We start from the raw sequence: 15363 nt of genomic DNA on the forward strand, positions 1-15363 counted from the left end.
TTTACGTCGCCTCCACTATTTATATGGACATGTGATTGAAGTTCTGTGATGCCATGGCAGGGGAACTTGCTTCATAAATTCAAAATGAGAAGGAAATACTTTAGTTTTATATATATATATATATATATATATATATATATATATATATATATATATATATATATATATCCTTTGTAATCTAGTTGTCAAATCTTTTTAGGACCCAATGTTGCTTTTGTTTCCCAGTATAAACATTTTTACCGCAAAGGAGCTATTTAATAGCTGGATTGCTACTATAGAAGCAAGGACTTACACTTCTAGTCCACATTCAACACGTTTCGTAGAAATGCATCTAAAAATTCGGGGCTCTGTCTATACGTCCGCCATCTTGTTGCTTTTGCAACGCAGCGGTGACGTCACAAGCCGCCGCTTACAGCTAAAACAGGACAGCTGTTTTTTTCTTGTCGGAGAGCAGCAGTCGCCGCGCTGGTGGTGCTTGCTCCGGTGCTCCAGACCCTTTGGGCTCCTTGGATGCCTTTACGGCATTGGTTCCTGTAGAGGAAAGAATACCTACCTACCGAGGTTACCACCTGCCTACTTACTGGGGTAGGAAGTTGCTCCAAATAAGTTCCTTGGCTATCAGATCCAGCAGCTGACGACACTGCTCCCTCGTGATAGGCATGGATCAGCCTTGGTAAACTCATGCCGTTTGTTGCATGACATGCTTTAAAGAACAGAATTTCTGTACGTATAATACTCACCCTTTGATACCTTCACCCAATATATATTTTTATACAGGCATACCCCGGTTTAAGGACACTCACTTTAAGTACACTTGCGAGTAAGGATATATTGCCGAATAGGCAAATGGCAGCTCGCACATGCGCCTGTCAGCATGTCCCGAACAGCAATGCTGGCTCCCTACCTGTACCAAAGCTGTGTGCAACCGGGGAGACTATAGAGCCTGTTATTTACATCAGTTATGACGTTTGCCGTACAGTACGTGCATCGATAAGTGGGGAAAAAGGTAGTGTTTCACTTTAAGTACATTTTCACTTTACATACATGCTCTGGACTCATTGCGTACATTAATGCGGGGTATGCCTGTACTACACTGAGTCGTGCGCTTGTCCCCTTTTTTCTTTCCTATAGTTCTTTGAGATGATGAGCCATCTCCTGTGGATAGCAGCCGACTCTACTTAATACCTCATTCAAGGTCACGTTATATATTTTTTATAACATTACCTGAAACACTTTTATGTGGATTAATTATTTCCACCTTAATTCCCACTCGTATTGTTTCACTATTTGGATTTTTCTTAATTGTGGTTATCCAAATCAATTGGTGCGCTGCAGTTGTTCTCACTTTATAGGACTGCAACTCTGTCTTTCCCCATTATCTCTTCCAGTAGAATGCTTCCAGTGCAGCCAGGGATTCTGGGACATGACATGCAAATGAGCACACAGTGTCACCTTTTGCTTCTTATCCATGTTAGCATGGAGCCCTATAGGCGTATGCCTGCCGTATTACACAGCTTTTCAGCACAGCCTGGGTTAAAGAAGTGCATAGCCTGTAAAACCTTCTCAGACAGCTATTTCGAAGATATTTTTTTAAATATATATTATAAAAAAATTTTTTAATTGATTTTGTCATTCATGTTTAATTAGTCTTCATTTTTGGAATAAAGTCTAACTACATTTTTACACCTCAACCAATGAGATGTTCTACTGTATGAAACTACAAAGGGACTAGCAAGATTAGACATGCCCCTGATGAAGTTGCAAATCACAGCCACTAAATGCGTTGGGATTGCGAGTATTGTATCATTATCCTGTCCGCTTTTATCCCCTCTCAGCCGATTGTGTTTAAGGTTCCTCCCACCCCCGACATCCGACCAACTAGCAGTACCAGACCATTCTCTTCTGTGGCTCAGGTTCATGCAGGATTTGTGCATTACTTACTCATATTAAAATAACATATTTTAATACTATACAAATCAATGCTTCTTGTGTGATTCTCTGTATTCTCTTTTTGGTGTTTCAATAAAACATATTGATTCTTGAAAGTTTAATTCATTGATTGTAGGTCGTGCATTATTACTTCTCTCTTTGGAGTGCTGCTTTTCTTCCATCTTTTAGGTTTTTACCCTAAAAAATTAAGACAGAAAACATTTTCCCATTTTAGCTTCTTGGACTGAGACTGGCCATTGAATTGAATTTGTGCTTCACAGTCAGCATTTTAGGGTAAAAGTACACAAATGGTTTACGATAACATTATGGGTCACAGTCAAATGTTAAAAGTCATCAGTCGTGTTGTACAATCCACATACTGCATGTGTATTTATTATTAATATATCAAAAATTAGAAGGAAAGATGTTTTTAACACCTATACCTTCTAGCTAGAAGCTCATTCAGTGTAGCACTCCTGGGACGGTTAAAATATAACTTTTATTAAGTCTCATATAAAATAAAGTGTGCATATATTGAAATTAATTTCAATATATGCACACTTTATTTTATATGAGACTTAATAAAAGTTATATTTTAACGTCCCAGGAGTGCTACACTGAATGAGCTTCTAGCTAGAAGGTATAGGTGTTAAAAACATCTTTCCTTCTAATTTTTGATATATTTATCACTAGCTGAGAGACCCGGCGTTGCCCGGGATGTAATTTTGGGGGGTGTACGACAGGGTTAGGCTTCCCCCCCCCTTGACAGCTAGGTGGGTGACTGAGTTGACTGAGTGTGTGGGTGACTGGGTGGGTGACACTTGACTGAGTGGGTGAGTGGGTGACTGAGTGGGTGGGTGGGTGACTGAGTGGGTGGGTGGGTGACTTTGGGTCGGTGGGTGGGTGACTTTGGGTCGGTGGGTGGGTGACTTTGGGTCGGTGGGTGGGTGACTTTGGGTCGGTGGGTAGGTGACTTTGGGTCGGTGGGTGGGTGACTTTGGGTCGGTGGGTGACTTTGGGTCGGTTTGACTTTGGGTCGGTGGGTGGGTGACTTTGGGTCGGTGGGTGACATTGGGTCGGTGGGTGGGTGACTGACTGGGTGGGAGACTGACTGGGTGGGAGACTGACTGGGTGGGTGAGTGGGAAACTGACTGGGTGGGTGAGTGGGAGACTGACTGGGTGGGTGAGTGGGAGACTGACTGGGTGGGTGAGTGGGAGACTGACTGGGTGGGTGAATGGGTGGGTGGGTGACTGACTGGGTGGGTGAGTGGGTGACTGACTGGGTGGGTGAGTGGGTGACTGACTGGGTGGGTGAGTGGGTGACTGACTGGGTGGGTGACTGGGTGGGTGAGTGGGTGACTGACTGACTGAATGGGTGACTGGGTGACTGACTGAATGGGTGACTGGGTGACTGAGTGAGTGGGTGACTGAGTGAGTGAGTGGGTGACTGAGTGGGTGGGTGACTGAGTGGGTGGGTGACTGAGTGGGTGGGTGACTGAGTGAGTGGGTGGGTGGGTGGGTGGGTGACTGAGTGGGTGGGTGAGTGACTGAGTGGGTGGGTGGGTGACTGAGTGGGTGACTGAGTGGGTGGGTGGGTGACTGAGTGGGTGGGTGGGTGACTGAGTGGGTGGGTGGGTGACTAAGTGGGTGGGTGGGTGGGTGACTGAGTGGGTGGGTGACTGAGTGGGTGGGTGGGTAATTGAGTGGGTGGGTGACTGAGTGGGTGGGTGACTAAGTGGGTGACTGAGTGGGTGGGTGGGTGACTGAGTGGGTGGGTGACTGGGTGAAAGTGGGTGACTGGGTGAAAGTGACTGGGTGGGTGTGTGGGTGGGTGTGTGGGTGTGTGGGTGGGTGTGTGGGTGGGTGACTGAGTGAGTGGGTGGGTGACTGAGTGAGTGGGTGGGTGACTAAGTGAGTGGGTGGGTGACTAAGTGAGTGGGTGGGTGACTAAGTGGGTGGGTGGGTGACTAAGTGAGTTTTTGGGTGACTAAGTGAGTGGGTGGGTGGGTTACTGAGTGGGTGGGTGACTGAGTGGGTGGGTGACTGAGTGGGTGGGTGACTGAGTGGGTGGGTGACTGAGTGGGTGACTGAGTGAGTGGGTGGGTGACTGGGTGGGTGGGTGAGTGGGTGAAAGTAACTGGGTGGGTGTGTGGGTGACTGGGTGGGTGTGTGGGTGAGTGTGTGGGTGGGTGTGTGGGTGCGTGGGTGGGAGACGGTGGGTGACTTACCTTGACCCCGTGGCATCTGGCTGGGGCAGGAGGTGAGTTCGGGAAGCTGGGGGGGAGGGCAAGAGTGGCAGGAGTCCCGCGCCGCGCTTCCCCTCCGTCTGGTAGCGGCGCATGTGAGGGGGAGAGCTGGAGGCCCGGGCCGCGCTTCCCCTCTCCGGTAGCGGCGCACGTGAGGGGGAGAGCAGGAGGCCCGGGCCGCGCTTCCCCTCTCCGGTAGCGGCGCACGTGAGGGGGAGAGCAGGAGGCCCGGGCCGCGCTTCCCCTCTCTGGTAGCGGCGCACGTGAGGGGGAGAGCAGGAGGCCCGAGCCGCGCTTCCCCTCTCCGGTAGCGGCGCACGTGAGGGGGAGAGCAGGAGGGCCGCGCCGCGAGGGGGGAGGAGCCTGGAGTTTGCTGCTGAGCAGGAGGGCCGCGCTTCCTCCGCGGCGCACGGTGAGGGTGATGGTGCGGCTGGGGATGTTGCGGAGCGTGGGGATTTGGGTGAGGTGGGGAGGGGGGAGAGAGTGAGGGGCACCGGGAGAGGAGGGGCACCGGGAGAGGAGGAGGGGGGGGGAAAATTTGTGTGGAAGGTGAGCTGCGGTCCAACTGACGGGGGAGAGTGTGTGTGTCCCTGTGTGTGTCCCTGTGTGTGTGTCCCTGTGTGTGTGTCCCTGTGTGTCCTTTGGCCCGTCACTCCGCCTCAGGCCAATGAGAGGTGTGCGGGGGCGGACCAAGGGACCAATGAGATTTCCCCTAGGGACACCGGACATCCAGGCAGGCAGGCAGGCATACATTTCACTAATATAGTATAAGATATATAGCTCATAGTATGCACCGGATGCCAATCTTGGCATTTGTGGACAAATCCATAACCCAATACTTATTTTTCAAACAACTTGTGAGCAGCATATGTCATTTGTGTTTTTGTATTTATTATTACACAAAGTAGATTATTCATAAAAAAGGAAAGACGTCTTTGACTCTTTGCTAATTCCTTTATGTTGGGCTGTCCATGGCACGATTTATAGCTTGGGGTGTTATTTGATGTATGGATGGTAGTTTCAGAACTTCACTACAGATACAGTAACTAAGTTGCCGATAAGGTTTATCTTATTAACGCATTGATAACCACCACACATATGCTTAGATTACCACTATGTGGGCTAAAAGTTCTTATGCTTAGACAGCTACCCTTTCAATTCCAAAACTGCTAACTACTGTATGTAGCACATTGAAATGAATGAGAGCAAAGGCGTGCTAAAGCTTAGCCCCCTTTTGTGGTTCTGGGCCCATGTATATTACGGTAATTGTATTTATCATGTGTGTAGACAAATTAGTAACTGTTTTTTTATAACTATCTTAGAATGTGTAGGGCAGATCATATTAAGGGTTATACCAGGGGAGCCCATCCCCAGTCCTCAAGCCCCCCTCAGTCAGAGACAGAGTCTCTGATTGATTGAGCCGCCTGTGCTGACGCAGGGACAGATTCAGCCACCTGTGCTGAAGCTGGGATATCCTAAAACCTAACCTGTTGGGGAGGGGGGGCGGAGGAGGGGGGGCTTAAGGACTGGAGATGAGCTCCCCTGCTCTGTACTATAGAAAGCGTAAGAGAAGGAAGAGGGGGGGATTCTGATGTTTCCAGATAAACACGGAGGCTGGAAAGTGTTTGATATTTAAAGTAGTAACAAAGGAGGGAGGAGGAATAGGTGGTATGAAACCACCATTCATTCTCTCTCCCCTCTTCTCCGCATACTCTCTTCCCCCTCCCTCCCCACCACTCTCTGTTCCTAATCCCTCCCCACCACTCTCTTCCCCCCCCACCACTCTCTCTTCCCGCCCCCTCCCCGTCAGGCTCTCTCCCCCTCCCCACAAGTCCCTATTTCTTCCCTCCCCACTAGTCTTTCTTCCCCCTCTCCCCACCAGTCTCTCTTCCCCCCTCCCCCCACTTTCTCTTCCCCACCACTCTCTCTTCCCACCATCCCCGCCACTCTTTTCCTCGCCTTCCTGCCACTCTCTCTTCCTCGCCTCCCCTACACTCGCTCCCCCCTCACCCCGCCACTCTCTTTCCCCCCTCCGTGTCCCTCTCATCATCCCTCTCTCTTATCCCCCCTCCCCATACGTCTCTTTCCCCCCTCCCCTTCACTCTCTCTTCCCCCACCCCCTCCCCTTCACTCTCTCTTCGCCCCAACTCTCCCCACTACCCTCTCTCCCCCCACCTCCCCCGTCACGCTCTCTTTCCTCCCCTCCCCGTCCCTCTCTCTTTCCCCACCCCCTTCCTGCAACTCTACCTCCTCCCCACCCCTCTCTCTGCCACTCACTCTCTCTTCTCTCTCCCCCCCAGGTATTATAAATACGTTGTTTCATATTACAATTTGTACGTTTTTAAATGTTTCCAAAATTACAATATAATATTTTTGTGGCCCTTCTACTCCTGCTATTTTCTGTTCCAGCCCCTTTGGGAAATGAGTTGGAGAGCCCTGTTCTAGGGCAAACTCACATTTGGGGTAAGAATCTCAATCTGCAGGTGCAGTCTCTGGTCCAGAAGATCTGTCTCCTGTATTGAGTTTCTGTCACGAACAGGCCTAGATACCTCAAACAGCGATATCCTGCAATCGTCCCCAAAAATAAGTTATTTTTAGCATGCAAGTCATCTACCTGGTACCACTAAAAATATCGCACTTTTTTTTTACCACGGCTGCTAAAAATATCGGTACCAGCACCAACATGAGTAAGTAACACAAATGTACTCATTTCGATGCCAGTTATCAATGCCCGATACCTAGCAGTGCTATAGTACTACCAAAAAGAAGAAAAAAGGCATGTATTAAGGTATTAACCCATTAATAGCTGACTACCAAGGGCAACAAAGGGGTAAGTTGGTTCCTAACACCACACTTCTAATGTCCTTGTCCATCTAATTAGATAGTAAGGAGTTTCATGGCAATGCCTTACTAACCACTAAGGCAAGCAAGGGTTTAACCCCTACCACCACCCCCCAGGTGTGCTAACCAGCCTCAAGAAGGGCACTTACTCCCCCTACCGCTCCAACAACCCCCCCTCTTTATTAATGGCTAATAAATATAATTACACACATTATTATAAACTAAACATACTATATACAATATATGCTATCTATAAAACAATAACTAAACATATTAGGGTCACATTAACCCATTGAATGTCAGTGGGGCTACCTAGGTCTCAGAAGAGAGCACAATTAGCCATATTGGCACTCAATAGAATCCTTTCATAAAAGATCACGTAGCCCATTCATAGTGAAGGCCTTCCTCCTCTTCAGGGTCAGAGCACCCTGCAACGTAACCCATTCCTAGTGAAGGCCTTCCTCCTCTTCAGGGTCAGAGCACCCTGCAACTATATTTAAAAAAAAAAAAAAAAAAAAAACAATACGATGCCCTACCATGAAACAAAATCACAAAACACAATCCAAGGGTAGATGGGCAAAAAATATAAAATCCCTCCTAAAAATCCCATAACAAATCAATCCAGGCCCGATAGCCTATTAGTAATCCGTCAGCATCCTGGGCCGGTACTGAGGCATCCCTTAAACTTGCTTGAAGCCCTGGTACCTCAGTTGCTTGAAGCCCTGTTACCTCAGCTGCTTAATGATTTATCTTTGTGGAGTATTTTGGGGGGTGGGGGGGAAATGGTCTTGTCATCTTTCTTCAGCCACTGGGTGTAGCCTCTCCCAGAACTTCTGGTGTTATGTGAGGGTCCTGACCTTTTATATGACATAGCACCGTTGCATAGCACGTGGATACTGGGCACGTGATACTGCAATTAATGAAATGAGTTGCTGTACTTAGCTCCATTTTAAATGCTGTCCTTCGTTTGGCCAACCAACCCTTTGCTTGCCTTAGCAGTTAGCCTCTTAGGTAACCATGGAGAGTAGGCAGTGCAATGTCAAGAGCCTATTGGTGCCTGTGGTATGCATTGGTAGCCGCAGGCATCAAAGAGGTTTATGTATTTTCTGCCCTAGGGTTTGTAATAATTTGTATTGCATAACCTTATGGTACAAATATAGAATTCCCTTCCCAATTACATCAGATGAGCTAATTGACTTTTAATTATCAGTGGAGTTAATTACTGCATCACGGTCACGATTTTAATACATTTGTGGTACATTTTTACCACAATGTTGATGGCCAAAAAATAGTGGTAAAAACACCCAATATAATTTTTTTTTAAACAGGTGTAATATTAACTCCGGTTTACCAGTCTGATGTGTCTGTACTTTAATTGGTCTCAGTGACTGTCACACTTATTAGAGGATTTTGTCTCTCATATGGGTCCTCCTTTTGTGATCTGGTCCCCTTGTGCATTGCTAATTATGATTCCATTGAAGAGACAAAGCAACACAGTCGTGCAAAACTCAAGACATAAATCCCCATATTTACTAAACAGTGCTATTCCACAAGACACCTTCCGGCGCTGGAAGTTTTCTTACAGCAGATCGCTGATAATTACAGAGCTAATATCTTATATAGACACTTTGCATAAGCACCACCAACAATCTTTTTTAAATAATGTTCCTTTAATTCAGAATGTCCTTACTGGCTTAGTAGGCCTGTGTTTTCTTTTATTGGCAAAGGAAATTCTGACAGATAGGGACGGCAATTCGAATCACCGATGCAGTCAGCGCTCACATCACAGGCATTTCCTTACTGTTTGGTTGACTAAATGCAGCACATTACCCTATAACCCAAGCAAACCACAAAGAGTTTCACTTCTCAGAACTGAGATCTCTCGTACTGTAGATGGACAGTACCATGTGCTACAGCAACGCTGACACACTGTTACTATTTCAATCACTGAGATATCCCATTGGTACAGTGGGCTGTGCCAGTTTGCAAATGACATAGCTATTTCTGCCCCTGTGATAGCGTGTTCTCTTAACATCAGCCAGCAAACACACTGCACAGCACGGACCATTTATGGAATTTGGTTGGTATTCCTTTGCATGAACGACATTTGAGATTAATATATGGTGCCATTGTGCCCCTTATCTCCCTCTAAACATCCAGGCAGGAATGAGGGGCACACATTTCCTACATAGGCTTGTAGAGCACAAACACGATTTGAAAGCACAGTTTGTAGGTCTGCTGCCTTGATTATGAATGCTCTTTCTGTGGTTGAAATCCTACTGGCACTGGAGGAGCTTAGTTGATGTTTGTGGTTTATTTAGGTCAGCGAAAAGAAAATCAGAGACAGTGCACGGGTCACTTGTTCGTTATTGTTTCTTACAGTAAATGCCACAGTGCACAGCCGTCCTCATGACAGGAAAGTCTCTTGTACTGAATCCTTGGCCATATACTGTATGTAATCGGTAAATTATTGTACCGAGAATAACAAGCGTTAGAGATGTTTTTTTTTTTTTTTTTTAAACTAATGGTTTATAGAAAAACAAATTACAATTAATAGCCTCATCCAAAACAGCATTCTTGCATCAGCACGGGTGTATACATTTAGTTCAAACAAGTTAACGTGCAAATTCTGTTTTCACTTCTGTTCAGCGAATTATTACAGAAGTAGATTTGAGGCCCCAGTGGATCAAAATTAATTTGCACATTCGACACGTTTTCTTTTTCTCTGGAGTAATTAGTTAAATTAACCAAATAGAACAGTCGGATCTGAATGACAAAGTGCAAATAATATTTAATTTGTGTGGTTTCCTAACATTGTAAGTTTTTTTTTTCTTTTTTTCCCCTTAGGGCATAAATGTTTAATTTATATCAGAGGTTGGGAAAATGAAAACAAAAAAACGTATTTGTCGAGCAACCAATAATTGTAAAAAGTCATCTGAACATCAAATGGGAATACATGCAATAAATAGAAGGTGTGACCTTAAGGCTGGGTCCCCTGTGCTGCTGACCGCGCTGATGCTTGAGAGCGGTGACGTCACCAGCTCTCCAAGCATGAGCGCAGGGTGTCCTCACTATTTCGGAAGCGCGGGCAGTGGGGGAATTGCAGGCAAATTGAGCGCGCTCGAAAATTAATTTTTTTTGTTTACCCAAGCACCAAGCGTGGGTGCGCATGCACCGCGTGAGCGGGGACTTACATATATAGCTATATGTAAGTAACCGCGGCAAGCGCCGCCCGCTCAGCGCAACCGCAGCCTAATCCAGTAGTGCACAGATTTCCAAATAGGCAAAAAAAAAAAAAACCCTAAAAGAAGAAAACCCCAAAAGTATCACGCACCCTCTCTGTAGAATATGCAAAAAATACAGTTATTAAAAAATAAATAAATAAACATACCCATACTGTCGGTAGGCAAGCTACTTAAACACATATCAACACATGTAATGCCAGAAGGCAGACCCTCCTCTGGTTTTAAATATAATTGCAATGGTCGGGTAAAATTTAGCACCAAATGAATCTATTAAAATATGCTTTTGCTTTTGAATGGGCTGTTTTTTTTAATGTTTGTGCAAATGTTTTGAGAAATAAAAATAGATTTTTGCAAAATTTGCCAGAAAAATAAACAACTTTTTTTTATCTGTCGCCTTCAAGTGAAAAAAAAAATATATATATATACAAACCACCTGGTACACATCCCCATGTTTGCAATGTTCAGGTGAAGCTTCTGATCACTTATCAGCAATATGTTGGCATGAAGTAATTTTTGGCACATATTTACTGTACATTTTTGTTTTGCGGAAAAACAATTTGTATTTGGATTATCACCAATAGACTTAAAAATAAAACCAAACCAAAAACCCTCCCAAAAATGTTGAGTTGTTTCCTGACATAATTCTTCAATGTTAAGGCGTGACATAATTGAACACCTATTTAGCATATAGTAATCCTAGGATTGATCATGTGTGCCGGTCAGCAATAAGTAACTTTGCCCTGCTTGCTGTCCATAGTATTTGGGGATTATAATCAATCGACTGGAATAGATGAGCGTATATTATTTCTTGTCTGAATCATTAAGGATCACTGTTCTCAACTGACTTGTCCAACCACACACTGGCATGATATCATCAGTGAGTCCCAAAGCGGTAATAACCCTTGCAGGATTTAGCTGGTTAGATGTGCTGGTGAAGATGAAAATGGTCATCTCTCTGTCCCCCTTGACTCACCATAAGGGGTAATATACACCCGAGTAAAAGACACACTGGTGGAGATGAAATGGTTATCATTTTTGTAATAGCAACACTTAAACAACATGCACATTTGTATTGTGACTCTTTCCTGCCATAGGTGCCTCTAGCACATTGCAAAGCAATGCAGGCAATAATCTAGCAGCTAGGGTTTAACAAGATCACGGAGTAGCACGTTTAATTTAAAGTGTCATAATAATATTTGTGTGTGTTAAAGAAGGATGGGCATCTCAAATCTGCCCCTTCCTGGTCTTATTTTTTATTGATGAAACCCCATCTTTTTTCCCCACTAAAACTTGTATTGTTTTTCAAATTGAGGGGGGACGGGGGGGATACATAAAGGAAAATAGGGAGGGAAAGAGAAAAATGTGCTTCTCAGACACCACCCGTGCCATCGTTTAAACAAAACATACAATTATGATACGTTTCCACATTTTGTGTCTCCATATCTCTAGGTGTTGTATTAGACAACCAATTACCCATGGATCCACGGATCCCAAACATTGTAGAACGTTTTTGTGATATGTTTTAAATATGCAGAGAGTTTCTCCATCAGCATGATTTCATTTATTCTATTTACCACTTGTCTCTTGGCTGGTGCTGTAGTTTTCCTCTAGGAGGCTCTAGCCAGCATCTAACCTAATCTAACAGTATCATGAGATATAAGTTGGCATTGGTAGGGGTTCCCCCATTGTATAGAATTAGCTACTGTAGTATGAGGACCAGTGGGTCCATCTGAGTTTTTATTTCCACCGTTTCCTCCACCAGATCTCTGATACCACTCCAAAAATCGGGGCATGACCACCAAATATATACCTGATCTCCGAACCCCACACACTCCCTCCAGCATCTGTCTGAGCTTCCAGGGTATATTTTACTCAATTTTGTGGGAGTGTGATACGAGCCAAAAAGAAATATATATATATATATATTCTTTTATTTGTGTGCGTATGGATGTTTTAGATGCACTTTTCCAGATGTCAGCCCAATCGTCCGCATCGATATTTACTTGGAGATCTTTTTATCATTTAAGTATATATTTGTGAACCTGTAATTAGCCAGATGGAATTGGTGTATCCAGCTCTTGATATATGCTGGAGATAATACCTTTCTGATATGTTCTCAATCTTCATATGCTTGCAAATGTTGTGCAGCTCAGGAATAAGCCCAACAGGGCGAGTTGTTTAGCAAAGTGTTTTACTTGTGCAAATCTGAACATTTCTGTTCATTCCAAGTGATACTGTATCTTTCTAGGAATGCTCCAGGGTCTGGGAATTTACCTATGTATAAGATGTCTCCTATATCCCTAATGTGTGCATTTTCGCATGCCTTAAAAGATTTTCTGTGCATCCCCTGGACAAAATCCGGTTTACGAAGTGGAGTTAGTTTTGATGGGGATGAGAGTAATTTATAAGGTGTGTTGGCCGATTTCCAGATTTTTAAAGTGAGTTTCATCATTTGGTTTAGCCCAATTTTATTATCACCTGTATCATTATGTTTCCACAGCAGTGGAAGAGCAATTAGGCTGGTTAATTGGGCCTCCAGGCCCACCCATCTGTGGAGGAGAGGCTCAGCATGCCAATAGACTATATGTTTAGGGTGTGCTGCTAGGTAGTATTTTTTTTTCTATCCGATTTTGCCAGTCCTCCCCTCGCTTTAGGCACTAAGAGTACCGACCTCGCCACCCTTGGTGTTTTATGTAGCCAGATAAATCTAAAAAAGTTATTTTGAAGGTCTTCGAGGACTATTTGTGGAACTGTTACTTGTAAAGTTTGAAAGTAGAATAAGTAGACGTGGAAGAATGTTCATCTTCAATGAAGCTATATGTCCCAGCCAGGATATCTGGAATGTGTTCCATGACATAAGATCTTTTTAAATTTGTGTTATCAGTTTGGGGCAAATTATGGGTATAGAGAGACTAGTATAATTTAGTAATATTAATACCGAAGTATCTAATAAAAGTATCTTTCCATTTATAATTAAAATTTAGTTGAAGTAGTTTGACTTTATGTCCTGGTAGTGATATATTAAGGGCCTCATATTTGTCTATTGATTTTACAGTTCGATAGTAGGCAGTCATCTGATAGGGTTGCCTAAAGGTTAGGCAGTGACGTCAATGGCATAATCTGAAAAACAGCAATATTTTATCAATCTCACTGCCAATTTTAATCCCTTTAATAATCCCATTTTGTTGTATGGTACATGCCAATGGTTCTATTATTAGGCACATAGTAGTGGGGACAACAGACATACTTGTCTCGTGCCATTGGTAATGTAGATGACGTCACCTTCTCAACCTAGTGATTTTAAGGTGGCCGTGGGGGAGTGATATAGGGCCTGGATTCCAGTGAGAATTGGACCTCTAAACCCAAATGCCTCCAAGGTTCTGTTAAGAAATTGCCATTTTTTTTCGATCAAACGCTTTTTCATCATCTAAACTTAGAACCATTGCTTTAGTTTTTTTGTGTTCTATTATGTTTATGACCTTCCTGGTATTATCGGAGGTCAGTCTTTCGTTGATGAACCCTACCTGGTCTGGATTTGTAGGTTTGTGAAGGATTTTTTGTATTCTATTTGCTACTATTTTATTATATATTTAATGTCTTAGTTCAACAATGAAACTGGCCTATAACTTTTACATTTTATTCAGTCCTTTCCATCTCTATGGATGACTGTAATGGTGGCCTTTGCCATTTGGGTTGGTATTGGATCTCCCCTAAAGAAGGATTTGATCATCGGAAGCATCATTGGGACCAGGTTGCTGATATATTTCTTATAGTATACATTTGTAAAACCATCTGGGTCTAGTGCTATTGATGTTTTCAAGGACTCAACAACCTTCCTAATCTGGACCACCGTGACGTCTGCGTTGAGGGCATTTATGTCTTCCTGGTCTAGTTTTGGGAGATTACATTGAAGGAGATATTTTTTTATTTTTGTGGGGAAAGCCTGTTTAGGTTGGGTATCTTTATTTAGATTGTAGTGTTTATAATATTTACTAAACTCTCTTGAAATTATTCTTGGGTCATATGAAACTGTCCCTTTTTTTAATTTTATTTTGTAGTTATATTGAATTTGGTTCTAACTCCTTTTAATTTACTGACTAGCAGTCTGTTCACTTTATTCCCTTTGTCATAAAAGAATTGTTTGGTCCATTTTAAGGACTTTTCTATATCCATTTGTATCGACTTTAGTTCGTTTCGGTTTGCTTGTAACCTTTTATATACAGTATATTTGTTTTGATGGAGTGGCTTTGTTGGCCTGCTCTAGCACTTATATTGTTACCCTTAGCTCTTCTGATTTCTTAATTAAAAAATAAAAATAGGATGATATGTACAGTAGATCAGAGTCCCCCGGATATAGGCTTTGTGAGCTTCCCATAACATTGAAGAGGAGGGCACACTTCCTACTGTATGTTCAATTCAAAATAGTCTTTGAGGGTAGTCTGAATTATTTTGTCTATATCTGGGTTATTTAGTAACAAATCATTTAGGTGCCAGCAGAACTGCCTAGGGATAGCTTCAGTGATGTTCCGTTTCATTGTAATCGGCGCATGGTCTGACCATGTGATTAGACCTATTGTGGTCTGGGTAATATCTGGCATTATTTCAGGACTAACTAAAAAGTAGTCCAAACTTGAATAGGACCCATGAGGATTCGAAAGAAGGTGTAATCCCTAGTGTTTTTATGCAGTACTCCCCATAAATCTATCAGAGGGAATCCTTTTGTCAAATTCATGAATTCTTTGGCCATTTTTGGGGGTGGCTCTGACTCTGCATGTTGGATTTATCCAACTGGGTTTTGGACCTTGTTGAAGCCTCCCCCCATGATTATTGCCCCTGTTGGAAATTTGGTCAGTTTTTGTAACACCTCTTTCATGAACCCCAGTTGCTGTTCATTGGGAGCATACATGTTAACCAAAGAAATAGATCTTACCCTGTAAGATGATATATCTGCCCCTGATCTCCCTCTGCTTTTGAAAGGGAATGCCTTTTTTGATTACAATTGCCAATCTTCTTTTTTTGCTTTAATATGAGAAGAAATACACTTCAGGATAATCTTTAACAAAAGTATTTGGGGGATTTAGTTTTTTGAAGTGAGTTTCTTG

At 43.6% G+C, this 15363-nt stretch overlaps 1 protein-coding gene across 1 annotated transcript in view; it reads right to left on the reverse strand.

Moving 5' to 3' along the window:
* Positions 1–1968: 1968 nt before the first annotated feature.
* Positions 1969–15363, reverse strand: part of TBC1D5 (TBC1 domain family member 5) — a 600469-nt gene continuing 587074 nt past the window's right edge. Inside the window, exon 22 of the mRNA XM_075586906.1 lies at positions 1969–2127. Coding sequence (XP_075443021.1) covers positions 2077–2127 — 51 coding nt within the window. The 3' untranslated portion in view covers positions 1969–2076. The remainder of the gene's footprint in view (positions 2128–15363) is intronic.

This window comes from Ascaphus truei, chromosome 2, assembly GCF_040206685.1.
Source record: "Ascaphus truei isolate aAscTru1 chromosome 2, aAscTru1.hap1, whole genome shotgun sequence".
In the NCBI taxonomy this organism is placed as follows: domain Eukaryota; kingdom Metazoa; phylum Chordata; class Amphibia; order Anura; family Ascaphidae; genus Ascaphus; species Ascaphus truei.